Source organism: Xyrauchen texanus, chromosome 4 (assembly GCF_025860055.1).
Source record: "Xyrauchen texanus isolate HMW12.3.18 chromosome 4, RBS_HiC_50CHRs, whole genome shotgun sequence".
NCBI classification, from domain to species: Eukaryota; Metazoa; Chordata; class Actinopteri; order Cypriniformes; family Catostomidae; genus Xyrauchen; species Xyrauchen texanus.
In genome coordinates this window covers 47,188,856-47,209,459 of record NC_068279.1, presented here as the reverse complement: position 1 = coordinate 47,209,459, position 20,604 = coordinate 47,188,856, and the positions used below count along the sequence as shown (strand labels likewise).

Here is a 20,604-nt window from a genome sequence, read left to right as displayed (position 1 = left end):
GACTTTCCTTCTGATCCACACTCATAAGAATGAATAACTACACCAAATCTGTGATTCACCCTGTGAAGTTTAAAGCCTCTATTTTGCAATGCGTTGTGATGAATGCCAACTTGCATCTTTAAATCCCCTCCCAGGTTCTTTTGACATTTCTTTCAAACTCATAACTAAGAAGATTTCATCAAGAATAACTGTAGTTACCATGGTGACCATGGGCCGCGGAACATATTCCTTTTATTATCCATTATGTTCAAGGTCTTTTAAGGTCTTTTAAAGTCTTTAAAGTCCACACTTTAAAGCACCTTCTTACAGTACATGCTTTTATTCCTCCAACAGCATTTTGTTTCTGTAAAACTGTTAGTTTTCCATCTCTGAGAAAACAATAAGGGCAGATCTTAATAAAAGAGATGATATGACTACTTAAGATGTATGACATGTAATTCTGATTTTGATTTCACTTCAATTAAAAATGCATTGCGAGGCTTAATGTGGTGCCATTCATTGGTGACTTTCTCTTCATGTTCATTCTTGCACTGTGCTCTTTTCTTTGGTTACAAAGGTTACACTCATAATAGCAGTGTAAAAATGCACGCATGACTTTAAAAAAGGTGCCTGTAGTGTATCAAACTTAATTATATGTATTTTCCTTAAAAAAAAAAAAGGTTTTGAAAAAAGAAATATTCATTTTCCTGAGTTCCTGTTTGGGAACATCCCAGAAGACTTGCCGTTTTGGAAACGCTCTGACCCAGTCATCTAACCCTCACAATCCTTCCACTTGTCCATTTTTCCTGCTTCCAACACATGAAATTCAAGAACTGACTGTTCACTTGCTGGCTAATATATCCCACCCCTTGACAGGTGCCATTGTAACGATATAATCAATGTTATTCACATCACCTGTCAGTAGTTTTAATGTTGTGGCTGATTAGTGTATGTACTGAAGCACAAATGATTCTGTGTGTGAGCATGAAGCCGCACTGTTCCAGTACTCAGCTGGCGATGCTGAGTGTGATTTTAAAAGAAATGTTCATTCTGCCTTTTTATTTATAATTCATGAATGCACTGTGATTTCCTTCTCAGAAATCTTCTGCTCTCTCTTTCTTCCTACATCTTTCCAAATACTGCCATATCTCTTTCTGACATCTTCATTTTAATGGCACAAGAGCTGGTAGCAGCAAAGGGCAGAACTAATTATGGCTGGATGAAGGTCACATGCGTGTCGACGTATGTAAACTTCAGCCTACTTATAGGTGCTGTAAGCAATTATTTTTATGAAATGGCATACTGAAAAAGTCCCTCTTCCCTGACAGATATCACTCAATTAGGTGTTCTGAAACATCACACCTGTCTCTGCATGTGAAAGCCACTGTAAACATTAAAACAAAATGGTAGTTTCAGATTATTTACTTATCAAAAGACTTTGAGGCGCTTTATTGCTGTCAATCTTTTGCATGTTCACAAGACAGCCCGTATATGGGAAGCAGGAAGAGAGAGCATGCTACTTGAAGCCGATCATTCAAGTTTAACAACATATTCAGCTTCATAAGTTGTTGTCAGTTACTCAGTGGTGTCTGAAGCTGTGACTCTAAGCACTGTGTGTACCATGAGCGCTCCGAATGACCTGAGGAACATTTTGGCAATCATGATGTGTATCACATCACATTGTATTTCTTGATTTTGATTTTTGAATCTTGTCCTGAATCACATTTTTCGGGCAAGCGGTATGTCTCCTGGTGGAGTCTCGATATGGTGTTATATAAGGTTTGTACGACTCTCTAGAGCAGGGGTGTCCAACTCTGTTCCTGGAGGGCCACAGTCCAGCAGAGTTCAGCTCCAACCCTAATGAAACACACTTGAAGCAGCTAATCAAGGTCTTCAGGAGTGCTTGAAGATTACAAGGAGGCATTTTGGAGCAGGACTGGACCTAAACTCTGCAGGGCTGTGGCCCTCCAGGAACTGAGTTTGACACCCGTGCTCTAGAGCTTGGAGAAAATTTCCCTGTGACAACTGCCCCAGCGTGAGTAGCTTTGCTCGAAGATCAAGGACATATTGAATTTCATTTTTGCTTTGGGAAGGTCCATCCTCCCACACCTCCCGTATGACTTCAAGCACATCCCGCAAATTCCTGGCCAATAAAAGGGGCCCATTAACCGGTGCAGAGTCCTTTCTTGTCCTTAGTGACCCACCATAGGATTATGGTGAGCCACCTGGAAAGGTGTTTAATGTGCTCTTTAGGACTAATAACTGGGGAGTATTTTCATGGGTTTGAGTTAGCTGCTTCACTCGATACAACTGATCCCTGAAGTGAGTGCAAATTTAGGCTGGAGCTGCTGGCCATCGATCACTCTCACTTGGCCAAAGGCGTGCTTAAGGGTTTCGTCATGTGACTGCTCTAGATGAAAATCCCTCTCTGGGTATTCCCTAAGGGAGGGAATGCTGGAGGATTCCCTCAGATGCTGAGCAGCCGCAGATGGCCTCTGCTCCGCCACCCCAGCAATCGCGTCACACATCACACACTGAGATTTTGGTTTACAGGACCCATCCATATATGCTTTTAATAAACTTTTAAACCCATCCAATTGGTCCCCAAAATCAGTCAATGGGTGAGGCGGGAATTAAACGCAGCCCCCACTCTATGCTTTTTTCCCTGAATTTGAACAATTGCTGTCACTATCGGATACTCATGAACATCACCATGTACACACCTCACCATCACCTTGTTTTTTGCACCCAAAGCACCATCATGAATCAAGACGTGGTGAATCAAGGTTTGATTACAGCCAGAATCCACCAGGGCTTGGTATGTACGCTCCTTATTTCTTACCGGTATACAGCACATCCCTGGTCGATAGGGGGCGGTCTGTGGTGTGTCGGGGACCCGGAATCACGTCCCCACTTCCATCACCGGACACCGGTCTTGGGCGTGTCCCAGCTCCCTCCAACTCCAGCAGACCGGCCCAGGCTTCCCGGCCTCGTGGTGGCGGAGACATCATCCTGCAAAATGGCGATGGAGAGGGGTAGGGGGGACCGGCAGATAGTGCAGCCCGCGGATGCAGGATGCAGGTTTGGATGGAAGAACTGGAGAGCTTGATGGTGAGTCTCCTGGATGCTAGCCAAGGTGCGGATGACTTCGCCCAGCAGTGAGATGTCCATGGCAACCAACCTTCTTACCTGTCCCGGGTTTCGGCACATTATTGAACAGGGGAATAATTGATTACCACAAATTGATCCTTTTGACAATTTGGGGTAAATTGTCAAAACGAGAACCTGCTGTTTATTGACTGATTTGAGAGGAATAGGTTGCATTATATATATTGATACTTGATAAAAATGTATAAAAGCAAATATATAAAGGTATTATGAACTGGGTCATATTGATTCTTTTGATCATAGCTGATGTTATTTTAGTTGGATAATTGCTCTGCTCTCATTTTCAGTGGGACTCTGGAACTGCCAGTCAGCTGTGAATAAAGCTGACTTCATTCCAGCCTTCACCATACAGCCCACCCTCAGCAGAGGTCCAGAGGAGACAGCAACACCATCTGCTCTCTTCAACAAATTCTTCTCTCACACCCTACAACATAGGGGTGGGGGAACAGGTTTGCTCATTCCAAACAACTGGACATTTTCACCACACTCCTCTCTATGAAACAATACTTCTTTTGAATTCCATGCTATTACAATGCAACCCACAAAAATCCATGTTGTTGTCATTTATCACCCTCCAGGTCAGCTGGATGTCCTGCTGTCCTCCTTTCATGAAGATTATAGGCCACTTGTGGTTTTTGGAGATTTCAACATACACCAAGACAAGCCACAAGACACTGAACTTCATACTCTTCTGGCCTCGTTTGACTTAGAAAGACTAAGCACTACAGCAACTCACAGATCGGGCAACAAGCTGGACCTAATTTTTACACGTAACTGTACCAACACAAATATTCCTGTTACTCCTTTAGATGTCTCTGATCACTGCTTTATTTAATTCAACACAAGTCTCCCATCTATATTAAAACAGACTCCGCCTTTGGTTTCCTTTCTCGTAACATCCATTCTCTTTCACCTACATGCATTTCAACTGCTGTCTCTACCTCTCTTCCCACACAAAACTTATTTTCCACCCTGGATGAAAACACTGCCACAGACACAAGGAAGCTCTACTTTAACAACCTGTCTAGACAGCATCTGTCCTCTTTTCTCTAGGCCAGAGAAATGACACCGCACAGCCCCTGGCTCTCTAATGTTCTTCGTGAACATCAGACTGATATCAGGGCAGCTGAGAGGAGATGGCTGAAATCTAAAGATCCAGCAGATCTGGGTATCAGACACTTGTGGGCAGTGGTGGCTCAGTGGTTGAGGCTCAGGGTTACTGACCAGAAGGTCGGGGTTCAAGCCCCAGCACCACCAAGATGCCACTGTTGGGCCCTTGAGCAAGGCACTTAACTCCAGGTTGCTCTGGGGATTGTCCCTGTAATAAGTGCTCTGTAAGTCGCTTTGGATAAAAGCGTCTGCCAAATGCATAAATGTAAATGTAAAAGTGTCTGCCAAATGAATAAATGTAAATGTATGTGATTATCAAGCTTTATATAGGATATATATTAACATTAATATGTATGTTGGTTTTACTCAGATCTGTGTCTGAGCATATCGGGGCCCTAAGCAAATCCTACTTTGATGCCTCCTAAATGTTTTATCTTTAACATTATATTCAGTGACTGGTGAGAAAACTAGTTATGTCACAGGCTCTTGTATTAGCCATTTTGTATGTCATGATTACATACAAAATGGCTATTTACAAAGAATTTGTGTACCCCTGGGTGCCTTTGATGCCCCTAAATATTTCAATATTACACTTGAAAATAATGCAGATGAGACTAATTTGGTTCCAGTGCTGCAGCTACCATCAGCTTGCTATAGCTAATTAACTGAAACAAAGATACCATCAAGTCTGTGAGCTAATCTACACTATGTCTATTGTGACAATAGTATGGTCTACACCTTAGTTATATATCAGAAATGTCTGAAAACATGTACCTTTGAAAAAGAACACAACTACAAAACTAATTGCGGCAGTGTATTGCATGACAACAAACACCAGCTAATCAAGTAGATGGTTTACATTCATGTTCCCTATCAAAAGCTACACTTTGATGCTGCGCTGATTTAGCGCTTTGAATGTCTTTTAGGAGTGACTTTCCTCTGATATGAGTTAGATTTGTTAGGCATTGTGCAGAAAACCTTTCTTTCTTCCTTAACATGAGCAATAAGCAAGGCAAACTGTGTGTGTTTCCGTGTTTACTCCATATGGCTTAAGCGGGGACACACCAGTTTTGTTTGGTGTGTTTTTGGGAAGAACATGCTGCTCTTGCGTTGGGGCGGGTGCAAGCATTGCAAGTTGTTGCACTCATCTCGCTTACTTCCGAGAGCCAGCGCCCATCCTTCCATCATGGGGCTCTCATATGGATCTGGTTGAGGAGCGAGAGACAGGTCCATCCCTATCGCTCACTCTCTCTCCAGATCCAACCGGTCCTTCTCATGATCTCGAAGCGCGCCCCGGTGCCTCTTTGGTTCATGAGGGGGACATTGAATCTCTTGAATCCGCTGACTTTGAGCTACTTACATCTGAGCGTTCCTCAGAGACACTCACGGGTTATCTCTCACCTGGCTCGGCATCGTCATTAAAAAGACCTTCTCTTCCCACAAAGCCGTGCAGGACCACCTCTATGCTTGTGGGGAAAGCTTATCCGGCAGCAGGTCAGGCTGGTGCTGCCCTACACACCATGGCAGTGTTACAGGCGTACCAGGCTGACCTGTTGAAGGGCCTGAGTGCGGATAGTTGATCGACGAAGAGGCTTTTTCAGAGCTTCATCGAGCCATGGATCTGTCTCTAAATGTGACCAAAGAGACAGCTTGCGCCATTGGCCGGTTGATGGCTGCTTTGGTCAGCACAGAGAGACATTTATGGTTGAACCTTTCGGGCATCAGAGATAAGGACAAAGTGTTCTTTCTTGATGCCCCAGTTTCACCTTGTGGCATGTTCGGTGACTCGATGAACACAGTCATCACCAGGTTTCAGGAGGCGAAGAGTCATGAGGAAGCCTTCGGGCAACTCCTTCCTCACCGCACTCAGGGGGAGGGGCCACCGGCCACCCAGCCCCGGCACGGTCCTTCCAGAAGGGAGGCTCAGAAACAAAGTGTGGCGGATTGCGCTCCCCCTTGTAAGGACTGGGGACCAGCTCGTCGCCCTCAGCAGCCTGAGAAGTTCGGGAGTTAGAGGTTTCCAGCTAAATGTGTTCCATTGCTTCCTGCCATAGTCTAGGACGCAGAACACTCGACATCCCCTCAACAGGAAGTGTCAAAATTGATACCCATCTCAAAGAACCTGGCAGCGTGGAAGCTACTGCCGGGTGTTTCCATGTGGGTCCTAAGGACAGTAGAAAAAGGCTACAGAATTCAATTAGTTTGCCGTCCTCCACGTTTCAACGGTTTGGTCCCCACTACCGTGAAACCAGAACAAGCATATCTACTGTTGAAAGAACTGCAAAATCTCATGGCCAAAGGGGCCCTTTAATTAAATAATTAAATTATTTAAATGTCAAAACCCTTTGAGCGTGCACATGCACATAAAGATACAACTCTCTCTTTGTGCACTTACATTCTCCCTTCCCTCACAGGCCACAAGGTTGAGTCTTTAAAGCTGCCGGGTTCACGTGCACATACTCCATGAGTGGGGCGTGAGCGGCGTGTTTTCGTTTCAGCACCCGTATTAACAGATGACACCGTTTACACTGCAAGCATGAGTCATGAGGTGACGCATCCAAGAAGCATCTTAGACCCAGCAGTGACAAGATAGTTTCAGCGTTGAGCCTATTTTTGCTCTGGGTGCAGTAGAACACTAAAAGCAAATAACAATTATTCAAACCAAACCTATAGTACACTATAATTTATATGTCTGCATGCAAGTAAACTCAATAAAATAACTTAATAAAGGAAAGAATTAATAAACTGCCGGACATTTTGCCATTCTGTTTAGGTGTACAGTATAGACAAAACATTAACCAATCACGACCAAGTATGCTGAAATGTGAATGTGAACGTCCAACGCGACCGTACCACTCACGGAGGATGTGTGAACCTGGTGTGAGTCTTACTCACAACTTTTAGGATATTTACAAATAATTGTTTTAATTATTAAAATTTAAATAAAAAACAAGCTTGCTTTGCGGGGCCTCGTGGATGCTCAGGGGTCCTAAGCAGCCAATTATACTGATTATAGCTAGAAACGGCCCTGGTTTTACTCCACAATCTATATCATACCTGAAAATAAAAGGTTTAGTTAGATTAATGTAGTCAACTTTATCAATTCACTTACAAGTGCAATTATGTTTCTGTTGGTTTTACTTAATATTGTAGCCTATCCATAAAATGATGTTGGATGAACTTAAATCTAATAACTGAGTCGATTTGAAATTGCATGCTTTTCAGCAATATTTAAATAATGCAACTCAGACAATTCATGTTGTGTTTGAAACCAAAATAGATAACCACTGTTAGAGAAAACAATAATTTACTGTGACAACTTCCCCATTGTCCGGGTCAGGTCTCTTTTAAGACATCTCAACTCTAAGATTTTTCACGTTTAAAGCCGATTATAAGGATGACTAACATAGTTCTCTTGAAATTCACTTCCACCTCCCCGTTTCAATGTTTGCTGTTTTCTCTATTGGTCGTTGGGTGGCGCGTTATTTCCACTGCCCGCAGAGCGTTTGAAGCGCTCTGGAAAGTATCATTGGCTCAACTCTTCACAGACTAACTTTACTGCCGAAGTACGAGCACAACACCGTTGCTTCTGATCCCAACGCGAACGAGAGACTCCAAACAGTCTGCTATGAGAAGATGTCCGTGAACGATGTGTACGTGTTCCGGCCGTTTAAACTGATCGCTCTTCTCTGCGTGTTTCTCGCGCTTTGCCTGGACATTGTTGCTCTGTTGAGCCCCGCGTGGGTGACGGCGGAGGGCTACGCGCTGTCTCTATGGGAGTCATGCAGGGAGATCGAGAGCGACTGGAAATGCATCTCCACCCTCAAATCTGGTAAGCATGCCGATGTCCTATCCAATATTATTTTGAGGAGGGAAATGCATACCTATGTGTTTTGTTGACGGCACCGCGTTCAAATGGTAAACACTGGTGAATGGATCAAATGTATGTAATTTTGTTGTGAGTCATTAACAAAAACACCCAACCTTGAACTTGCGTAAGCATTATTCTCGATACAGTAGCCTACCGTTTTACATTGGTATAAGTATTCGCGCGCTAGCGGTCGACGATGTTTTCGTTTGTTTACCCGCTGCACGTGAGCGCTGTCAACATACATGTTTATAATAACGGACAAGCAACAGCTGGAGAAATATTTATTTCCAGAAACTCCAAATATTGCCAAAAACAAGCCATTATTGTGAGGATACCACTATGAATATGACTATTATCGTCGCGATTCGACCAGAGAAATGTGCGGAATTTACGGTGATTGTCCGTGAACCCAACATTGTTAGATCTGACTCTCTCACACACGGCTTTCTCTCACACACATGGGTGACAGAATAATATACCTTTGCTTTTATGTTTTCCTTTTCAGTTTTGACCGGGCACACTTTTAACAATTGTGTCATCTGTACTTTCTATCAACCAAAATAATCATTTCGGAAAGAGATGTTGACGTCACCACGGTAAAGATAGTTTGCGTTGTGAAATTCAGACTTTGGCTATAAACCAGCTATGGGCTGTTGTAGACATGTAAATAATGTTACATGTTATTCTCCATGATTTGTGAATTCAGATGACATCATCCTCCGCTCTGCAATCAGTCGATTCTTCATTTTCTTATGCAAATAGCTCAAAGTAGAACACCTAGAAGACTGAAATCACTCTAATCTTGACCAGTCTGATTTGTGAATTTTTCCACAGCACTTTGATTTCCTGTCAACCCTTTATAAGTCCATGAGTCAGGACGGTGACAAATGAGCCCTCTTCACTTTCACATTTCCAGCAAACACATGGAAGTCTTGGTCCATGCAAATTTACTTGTTTTAGAGCCTGATTTGTGAAAACTTTTCCAATCACATTTGGTCACGTTTGATTACGTCTTACTGCTCTACCCGCATTGCCTTCACTGTAAAAAAAAAAAAAGTAATTTTAACAGTAAAAGACTGTAAAAATGCTACAGAAATAAAATATTAATTGATTAAGAAATATTAACTGTAAAATACAGTAAAATATTTTAATATATTTTAAAAGACAATAAAGTAATTTTTACAATAAAATTATGTAAAAATTTAATTATTTAAAGGTAAAAAGTACGATTTTCCTGTATAAATAATGGTAAAAAGAACAAGAGAGTACATGTACTTTTTACGGTAAATTATTGTTAAATTACAGTAAAAAAAAACAGTAATCGGGCGTTCCCACAATTCCCTGCGTGACCCATTACATTTCATTATATTTTATGGGAATAGTTATGTTTCATCATATTTTTAATATCAGTTACGTTCACTGGGGTGTTCTGTGTTATATTTGATGTAATTTAGTTAATGTTTACTGCATTATTTAAATCTCACATGTGTTACCCTGATGGTGTTTAGTGTTTGTGTGAGTGACATTGAGCACTGTCTCTATATGTTTATTGGTCATTACTCATGGAAGAGCCACTATTGATGAAATTCGTGTCATCATCTGCCCTTCTATAGTTACTATGGGAGTAACAAATACCTTATAAAGTAAACAACATATTTTTACAGTTTCAGGAGGCATGTTTATGAATTTTTTTTACAGTGCCAGCGTGTAAATTGCAACCATTTTAAACTGTAAAATGTACAGGTTGTTCTGTAAAGTGGTTTACATTTTAACTGTATTTTTTACATAATTATTCTGGCAACCACAACTGCCAGATTTGTTTTGGTAAAAACAACAGGATTTTCTTTTTACAGTGTTGAGTAATAATAGGAAATTTAAAAAAAAAAAAAATGGTTAAGAGACGACAACTGATCTGTAAAAAAATTCACAAACCATCAAGGACTTTTTGAGCCTACTGTGTCGTGTGAAGATGGCCAGTTTTTAGAATTATAAGCTGATTTCCTATTATTACTCAAGGCAATGCGGGTAGAGCAGTAAGACGCAATCAAACGTGACCAAATGTGATTGGAAAAGTTTTCACAAATCAGGCTCTAAAACAAGTAAATTTGCATGGACCAAGACTTCCATATGTTTGCTGGAAATGTGAAAGTGGCGGGCTCATTTGTCACCATCCTGACTCATGGACTTAAAAAGGGTTGACAGGAAATCAAAGTGCTGTGGAAAAATTCACAAATCAGACTGGTCAAGATTAGAGTGATTTCAGTCTTCTAGGTGTTCAAACTTTGAGCTATTTACATAAGAAAATGAAGAATCGACTGATTGCAGAGTGGAGGATGATGTCATCTGAATTCACAAATCATAGAGTATAGCATGTCTACAACAGCTCACAGTAGGTTTATGATCAATCAAAGTCTGAATTTCACACAGCAAACTATCTTTACCATGATGTAGCTGTCCATGTTGCACCGTTCTGTAAGGATGTCGATTTAACAGTGTTAAAGTTTATCTTTGTATTTATGAGCAATCATTTGTCATCTGGGCTTCGCTTCGACCCCCGAGAGCTTTGTGATCGGGTGGATGTGTTCTTCACTATTGTTGTCTAGCTGGCTGGAATGCCTTTGTATTCAGACTCTTTTAGGAGGATGTTTTTTTGGGTGGAACTGGACTCCAAGTGCAGTAGGATGCGTTTTTTGTTCAGTTAAATGAGTAGTTTACCTAAAAATACAAATGATGTCATAATTTATTCATCCTCAATTTGTTTTAATCCTGTATGACTTACTTTCTTCTGTGAAAAACAAGAAAAGATATTGTAATGGATATATGAGGTGTTTTTGTCCATACAATATAATTCTAAGGGGTCCAAAACTTGGAAGCTTCAAAAAGCACATAAAGGCAGCATAAAAGTAATTCATATGACTCCAGTGGTTTAATCCATATCTTCAGAAGTGATATGATAGGTGTGGTTGAGAAACAGACAAACATTTTAAGGGATAGTTCACCCAAATTGGAAAATTCTCTCATCATTTATTCACTCTGGTGGCATACCAGATGCGTATGACTTTCTCTCTTTTGCTGAACACAAATGAAAGTCTTTAGAAGAATATTTCAGCTCTGTAGGTCCATACAATGCAAATAAATGGTGACCAAAACTTTGAAGCTCAAAAAACATTTAAAGGTAGCATAAAAGTAATCCATACGACTCCAGTGCTTAAATCCATCACACGCTGTTCTTGTTGTATTAGATGACAGAAGAGTGCGCACATTTACTGTGAAGCATGCAGCGCCTGCAGACAATATATGTATAGAATTATATTGAAAATTTTTCTAAAAATCTAATACCAACTCGGCCTGTGTGAAAAAGTATTTGCCCCTTAGTTACTAAATCCCCAAATATTTGAAACTGCTTTCCTAATGGGGTTCAGCTATACTAGGCAGTCCAGGCCTGATTACTGCCAGCCCTGTTCAATCAAATCAACACCTAAATTGAACTTTTTCACCAGCATGAAGTTGGCTAAAAGGTTTCACCCAGTTGCACACTATGCCAAGGTCAAAATAAATTCCAGTAATGATGAGGAAAAAATGTGTTGAAATACATTAGTCTGGGAAGGGCTGCAAAGCTAAAGGCTCTGGGACTCCAAAGAACCAAAATGAGAGCCATTATCTCCAAATGGAGAAAACTTAGCACAGTAGTGAACCTTCCCAGAAGTGGCCTTCCAAAATTACTCCAATAGTACAGTGATGACTCATCCAGGAAGTCACAAAAAAGCCAAGGACAACATCCAAGGAACTGTATGCCTCTTTCCTCTCTCCACTATCAGAAAGAAACTGGCAAAAAATGCCATCCATGGAAGAGTAGCGAGGTGAAAACCACTGCTAACCCAGAAGAACAATAAGACTTTTCTGAATTTGGCCAAAACACACCTTGATGATCCTCAAAGCTTTTGGGAGAATGTTCTGTGGACAGATGAGTTGAAAGTGGAACTGTTTAGAAGACAGGGGTCCCTTTACATCTGGTATGTAAAGCATGGTGGTGGTACTGTGATGGTGTGGGGATGCTTTGCTGCTTCAGGGCAACTTGCAAAAATTGAGGGAAGCATGAATTCTGCTCTCTACCAGAAAATCCTAAAGGATAACGTCCGGTCATCAGTCCATGAGTTGAAGCTCAAGCGCAACTGGATTATGCAGCAAGACAATAATCCAAAGCATAGGAGTAAGTCCACCTCTGAATGGCTCAAAAGAAGCAAAATGTAAGTTTTGGAGTGGCCTAGTCAAAGTCCTGACTTAAACACGATTGAGATGCTGTGGCAGGACCTTAAACTGGCAGTTCATACTCAAACCCTCCAATGTGGCTGAACTAAACCACAGCATTGTGAAAGACTGAAATCGAGTTATCTGAAGCCTTTGGTTGCAGATGTTGCCGTTAAAGGTGGCACAACCAGCTATTTAGTTTAAGAGGGCAGTTAGTTTTTCACATGTGTGATGTAGGTGTTAACTTTTTTGCTGAAAACTGTATTTTGTGTTAAAAAATTTAAGAGCTATGGCAGAGGTTAAGGTTTTCAGTGAATATAGCACACAAGTTTTAAATGCAACTTTTTTGGTCATTTGTGTCCTTTCCTGTCTTTTCTGCAGCTCTACAGTCCCCACTCCATTCATTTCCATTGTATAGAAATGTGGCTAGAATGTTTTCTCCTACACCTCCGTGTTCTACAGAAAGAAGAAAATGGTTAAGAGTGAACTATTCCTTTAAGGCCTATTGCATCAAAAGCTAACATTCACCATGAACAAGACATTGAATCAAAAAATGTATTTCTATGGACCTTTGAGGTCAATCAAATACTGCTTGCATACAAAGTCATGAGAATGCCTTTGCAAGCAGTGTTTTTAAAAGCAGGAGCTTTAAGAGATGGTTTTCTGAACAATGCTTTTCTACTGCTGTGCCGAAGTTTGGTCACTGGCATGTTTTGTGACAGTTCTGTGGCGCATTCTCTCTCTTACTGTGTCTTTATCTGGCTCTCTCAATGTCCTGCTGGTATACACTGCTGTGAAGATGGCAATCTGTACAATCCCACAGCAGCTTCTGATGATAATGAGGCTACAGCTCGCTCCTCATAGGGGATAGTGGGTGCGTGTGTGTGTGTGTGTGTGTGCGGGAGTATATAAGAGAACCCTGGAGATGTTTTTTGTGGCAATATGAGTGTTGCTTTCTAGTCTCTCATTCTGTGTGTCTTCATTTTCTTTTATCATCAGCCTATCACACTATACAGATCTGTCCTAAGGGAATGCTTGAGGATATATGCTCAAATTTACACTGAATGGGGTTGTGTGTATTGTGGGATGGAGATAAGAGGTTTTACTGAGAGAAAGACACACACTCAGAAACACACACACACACACATTTGCTCTATTGTTGCCTACTTTGAGGGTCATCTTCAATGAGGACACACCTGTTCCTTCCCTTGTCTCTTTCATAGTCCATTGATCTTGAAGGTCAGTTAAATGTCCTCTTTTGACTCAGTTTGGAGAGCCCTACTTAACAAACTCATGGTTACATTTTCTTTTCAAAAGTATTGGCAGTGACGTAAATTTCGTGTTTTGCAAAGTTTGCTGCTTCGGTATTTGTAGATAATTTTTTCACATGTTTCTATGGTACACTGGAAAACAATGATAAACATTTCATGAGTTTTAAAGGATTTAATTGGCAAAAACATTCAATATATGCAAAGAGTTGACCCTTGTTCCTCATAACCTCTGTAATTCGCTCTGGCATGCTGGATATCAGCTTCTGGGCCAAATCCTGACTGATGCCTATCCATTCTTGCCTTATTAGTGCTCAGAGTTCTCTATGGGATAAAGATCCAGGGAGTTGCCTGGCTACGGATCTAACATTTCAATGTAATGAACTCCGAGCCACTTCATTCTCACTCTTGCCTTGTGTCATGGTGCTCCATCATGCTGAAAAATACACGGATCATCACCAAATTGCTCCTGAATCGCTGGGAGAAGATGCTCTTGCAGGACGTTTTGATACCGTTCTTTATTCATGGCAGTGTTTTTGGGCTAAGTTGTGAGAGAGCCCAATCCCTTGGATGAAAAGCAACCCCACACATGGATGGTCTCAGGATGCTTCACTGTTGGAACGACACAGGACTCATGGTAGCTTTCATCTTTTCTTCTCCGAACTATCGATTTTCCAGAGGTCCCAAACAGTCGGAAGGGGGCTTCAGAGAAAATAACTTTACACCAGTCTTCTTCTGTACAATCCTTGTACTTCCTGCAGAATATCAATCTGTCCTTGATGTTTTTCTTGGAGAGAAGTGGCATCTATGCTGCTCTTATAGACACCAGGCCATTGTCCAAAAGCTCTGCACTGGTGGAGACACGATTCCATAGCTGACTCCTAAGGAAGAGATGGTCCTGGCGCTTGTTGGACATTCTGGGACATCCTGAAGCCTTCTTCACTGCAGTTGAACTTCTCTCCTTGAAGATCTTGATGATCCGGTAAATGGTTCTTTCAGGTGCAATATTCTTTGCAGCAATTTCCTTGCATGTGAGGCCATTTTGATGCAAAGCGATGATGGCTGCACGTCTTTTTTAGAGGTAACTATTGCTAACAAGAACAAAATGATTGGAAGCATTTCTTCCCTCATTTTATAGCAATCAGTCTGCTCTTATAATCTTATCAGTGATTTCACCTGACTAGTACTCGTTCACACTTTCCCAGGTGCTGCTGATATGATTAGTGAAATTATGTTAGCTGGTCATTTTGTGCCAGGGCCAAAAAACTGTGAAATTGGGTTTTTGTGATAGTTGGCCAATAAAGCTTTTTGCAATTAATTAAAATCCATCTAATCACTCTGCACTATAATCTAGAAACAATGTGAATCAACACCACAACAACTGAAGCAGAAAACTTTGCGAAACACAAAATGTATGTCACTGCCAATACTTTTGGCCACGGCTGTATGCTCAGATCTAGAATTGAAATGGAGTAGATGTGCAGTGTGTTCCAAAATTCTGAGACCTATTGTGCATTCTAATTTAATAAAAATTATACTATAATCACACAATTATATAATTAGAGGAACCATCATTTCATCCAAATAGCCATTGTATCCAAGCAGATAAAATATTTTAAAGGCATCAAGTAAAAAAAAAATGTGTAAATGAAAACGGTGTACAAACACTACTTCACTCTTCAGTTATTTGTTTGGAATCTAGTTGAACATTGCATTATACAAAATTATTATTTAAAGTTTATTATTATAATGTAATTCTGAATTATCATTGTTATTTTGAGGATCAGAATTTTTTACACAAAAGGAATCTATATTAGGTACCTACTTCACATTCACCTGGAGCTTTTATTTTGACACTGAAAGTGCATTGTGAAGTTTACAAGGTTTCGCATCTGGTGAAACCATCTCCTCCTTTTTGGTTAACTGTTTTGCATTTGTAGATTTTGTATAACAACTTGTAGCTGTTTCTAATGTTTGGAGTTGCACAATTGCTTAAACTTACGGTATGTTTTTCACAATGCATGTGAACTGCTCTAAAAGCACTAAAAACACCAGCCCATGAGCTCCGCGCATGCACACAGATTAGCGCGTCACAAGTTTATTCCGAAGCACATGTCGCCATTTCAATGTTATATTGATTCATTGTGCAGCCCTGAAGGATCGTAAAATTAGTCTACTGATGCACAGTTAATGGGCAGATAAAAAGCATGTTAAAATCATTGCGATATTTACGATATTGCTTAATCTTATATCATCAGCAAAATCATTAGATATATCGCCCAGCTCTAATTAATGGTGCTTGCTACAGGGCTACACACTGCGACTAAAATGGTCGCAAATGCGACCAAAAATAAACTATTGCAATAATAATTCAAAATCTCAAAGTCTGGATGTGTGCGTTTCGTCAGATATCATCTTGTGAGTTATTGAAGTGCCAGTGTATCTCACGCCACTTTTCAAAAGTATTCAGACCCCTGACCAATCATCTCATATTACTGAATTACAAATGGAGCAATGAAATTTAATTCTGTTTGATATTTTATTTTGAAACACTGGAACTCAAAATCAATTATTCTTAGATGACATCGGTTTTATGTTGGGAAATATATATATATATAGAAACTTAAATATCTTTCTTTCATAAGTATTCAACCCCTGTGCTGTGGAAGCTGCCAGGTTACACCGATGAAAGAAATGCCCTAATGAGGACACAATTATTTTACCATTGGCATCCACCTGTGAATCATTATGGCAATCACATTTTCTGGATAAAAAACCCATTGTTGAATGATCATTGGTCAGGCTGTGAATCTTTGTCACTGTGTGCAAAGCTGGTACATATGTACCCCAAAAGACTTAAAGCAGTTATTACCGCAAAAGGTGGCTTGACAAAATATTAATGTGTGAGGGTTGAATACTTATGCAAGCAAGATATTTCAGTTTTGTATTTTTCATAAAAATATTTCCCAACAAAAGAACAATGTCACCTTACAACAATTGATTGAGTTTCAGTGTTTTAAAATAAAATATCAATCAGAATGAAAATTCAGTGTACCATTCTGTAATTTGACAGAATTGTCAGGGGTCTGAATAAATCTGCAAGGCTGTGTGTGTGTGTGTGTGTGTGTGTGTGTGTGTGTGTGTACTCCCATGTGAGATCCATCTTTTGATACTTGGGACCACTGAGGGACTCATACACAACTATTACACAAGGTGCAAACATTCATTGATGCTCAAGAAGGCAACACACTACTATATGCATACTATATTTTATGTAAATAACTGTTTTGTAGATTCTGAAGGACAGTACTAAAAATATATATTTTATCTCTTATATTTGTATAAATTCTGAAAAGGGTGTGAAAACTTATGAGACAAAAGGGGAATGCAAATTTGTGCACTCAACTACACAGTATAAACCGATCAGCCACAACATTAAAATCACCTGCCTAATAATGTGTAGGTCCCCCTCGTGCCGCTAAACGGCGGCAAACCGCAACTCAGAATAACATTCTCTCATTCTCTCACCACAATTGTACAGGGCAGTTATCGGAGTTACCGTAGACTTTGTCAGTTCAAACCAGTCTGGCCATTCTCTGATGAACTCTCTCATCAACAGGGTGTTTCCATCAGCAAAACTTCCTCTCACTGGATGTTTTTTTGTTTTTGGCTCCATTCAGAGTAAATTGTAGAGAATGTTGTGTGTGAAAATCCCAGAAGATCAGCAGTTACAGAAACATTCAAACCAGCCAGTCTGGCACCAACAATCATGCCACAGTCCAAATCACTGAGATCACATTTTTCCCCATTGTGATGGTTGATGTGAAAATTTTCTGAAGCTCCTGACCCGTATCTGCATGGTTTGATGCACTGCACTGTTGATTAGATAATCGCATGGATGATTGTTGGTGCCTGATGGGCTGTTATTGTTAAATAATTGTCAACCTCATCACTCAACCAGGCCTCACCCTATCTGGACAGTTTTCACTGATGCCCTCTGGGTACCGTTTTAGGTAATAAAATAAGAGATTAGTTCAAAAATGTTTTGTCCCAGCAGCTATTCGAATGCCGAATTTAGTGAGAAAAGATAGAAGATAACCAGCGGGGAGGGATGTATGACCATGTATTATGTGAATGTATTGTGTTTTTATATATTTCAGTATTTCTCTATGTATTTTGTTAAATCTCTGAGTGCAAACTAAATTCCCCTCGGGATACAAAAAACTTGAACTTGAAAGTCAGTAACTGTAATCTGATTAAAAAACAAAGATTACAAGTGCCTCACTGTAACCTCAATTTTTGCTATTTTAAATAAAAGGAGGAGTAAATGAATTTTTGTGGTAATTAATATTATGCCACACAGATTATGCTGTCGATTGAGCTTAACTTGTATTGAACCACGAATATTCCTTTAAGTTACAAAAATGCAGGTCAAGACACCTATGCTCTTTTGCACTCCTACTGCGACTAGCTTGTTTTTTTTTTGCAGGTGTCACAAAGATTCAAGATTCTGAAAAAGTTCAGACTGCAAAGAGAACCCTGTGACTGTTACATTAACTATGTTTCCATCAAAGGATTTTTTGCAAAAAAAAGTTTTAGCGCATCAAAATAAAGCTGAAGGAAATGCAAATGATCACTGAAATTTCACAAGTGTCGACCTAATATGTAGATACTTTACTTTAAGAGTAACCCTCTTTACCTTGGATCACATTTGCTGAGCTTCTTCAGAAAATCTAAATTGCATTATGATGCTAAAATAAATGTTTGATGACAATCAAGTTCAGTTGGCCGTTAAAAGTTGCTGGAGAAATAAGCGGGACATAATGCAGTTGTGATGGTGATGCTTTAGATTAAATGATGATTCAAAATAGCCTGTTGAATATCAGGAATGTCTCATATGTAAAATATACACATGGATGGATGGTTCTTTTACTAAGACCAAAAGTTTCACCACTATTTGGTGCAGGTTCCCAACTTGAACAGGGCCATGACGATTCGCTTTCGGGACAGAACCGGTGGCAACCTGAGATAGGTGCAACATCAGGACCAATATCAGGTCCCATCAGAAGGGCAACTGCTCCCTTTTGATTGCAATTCCTTATTTTCTGATTGCTTTTATTTATGAAATTAAAATGATAGTAAACTGACTAATTTCGATGAATTGTCTCAATACTCTCCACATTTTACCAAAACGTCGGAGGAATTGGGAGGCGAATTAGTGCTATACACACATTTCTGTATGGAAACGGCTTAAAGGCAGATTTATTTTGCGATAAACCAAACCTTATGCGACAAAGTGTTTTTTTAGGCATGACGTCACCATGCACACCATTTTTATGGATAAAAGGCCATTTGAATGGAAATAGGCAGAAGACGGCAAATTTCTCAAAAACTATTTTACACATTTTCACTTTGTCGATAACAACATAGTGGCCTAGTTTCCATCCACTTTTCGCACAGTGTCACATTATTCCAAATTGTTCTGCATCAAGCAAAGTTTTTTTCGCTTGATAAATGGCAAGTTAATTTTTATTTTAGTTTTTTCCTTCTGCTCTGCCTTGTATATTAACTGTTACAAAATGAGATAACCTGTATAGAAATTTTGGGCGGGCTCTTTTGACTTGGATCGGTAAGAAACCACTCAGAACACCGTAGCAATCACATAGCAATGTGCTAACAACCACTCTGAACACATTAGCAAAGACATAGCAACCACTCACAACACCCTAGCATCATGGCCGTGAGTTCTGGCCATGCAAGCACCTCTCACACTTTCTTCAGGAAATGTAACAATCTAGTTAAGGATGTTCGGGTGATAGCTACAAGCTCTGAACAGGTAGAAACCAACTCAGAATTGTTTTCTTGGTCCCATTATCTCTCTCTCTCTCTCTTTACACTGTGAGAACTTTGCTCAATGAATAATCAATTGCATTGATCCCCTGGGAAAGCCCTTGTCTCTTTCTCTCACACACCCATGATTGGCTGTCATGACTGTATTGAGCTCTCTGCTGCCTCACTGCTCTTTTTGGCACAGCTCATTAAAAACCCAGCACCCTGGAGGAGACGCAGAGACTGAACGAAAAAAAGTGCTAAGAAATACGAGAGAAATACTGTATAGTGTATTAGGTGAAGTGTGTGAATGCATATAATTTGTGTTTGAATCTGAGACACACACAAACCTTGAACCCCTGAGAAATTAGCCTGTAATTTGATCCTTTCATGCCTTATTTGGGGCAAGTGAAGTGGGATTAGACTTCAGTGGAAATATGGGCAAAAAGGACTTTTGATAAGTGTGTGTGAGGCGGCATAAACTTTGTGTCTGGCATATAGTGTAAGAACTTTTCTTTAACCAGAGTTTTTATGTCAAATCAGCAATCCAGCATGCTCACTGTAACTACCCTCTCTCAGAACAATTCTAAGCCGGGCAGCAGAAAGCAGTGTCCAATCTGCTATGTGTGTTGTCAGATGATATGTAGAGTTTCTAAATCTTACACTGTGCCGTTATCATGCAGGTTCAATAGATGCAATATATTTCCAGTATCAAATCTTATTTGATCATTTTGGTCTCATTTTTGCTTTTTAAAAATTCAACCATGTATTCCATCAATAAATATGATGTTATATTGCATATATTATATTTTCTTACATATTTATTGTTTACATGCATAAATGGTACTATTTAAAGTATTTACATTGATTTGTTGAACACGTACTAAAAACCGGTACTGTCTCTTTAAGAAAACCGTCTGTACTGTAAAGAGTGTCTGTAAACGAGTGCATGTTAACAAGATGTCTTTACTTCATCCATGCTATGCATGATTATATTTAAATTTAAGTTTTTGATAACTGACTGTAATGAACAGAAAAGATATTAAAAGAGACTCTATTCAGGGACAAATGGATTGCATAGATCTCGTCTTTGGGCACTCATAACATTGGGCCCCTGCATAAATAACTAAA

The 20,604-nt window shown here is 40.0% G+C and overlaps 1 protein-coding gene and 1 long non-coding RNA gene across 2 annotated transcripts in view; one reads left to right on the top strand and one right to left on the bottom strand.

Moving 5' to 3' along the window:
• LOC127638167 (uncharacterized) overlaps positions 1-20,604 on the bottom strand; it is a 45,344-nt gene that overhangs the window by 18,854 nt on the left and 5,886 nt on the right. The gene's annotated exons all lie outside the window — the stretch shown is intronic.
• LOC127638144 (transmembrane protein 47-like) overlaps positions 7,783-20,604 on the top strand; it is a 37,222-nt gene continuing 24,400 nt past the window's right edge. The window contains exon 1 of the mRNA XM_052119530.1: positions 7,783-8,089. Coding sequence (XP_051975490.1) covers positions 7,894-8,089 — 196 coding nt within the window. The 5' untranslated portion in view covers positions 7,783-7,893. The remainder of the gene's footprint in view (positions 8,090-20,604) is intronic.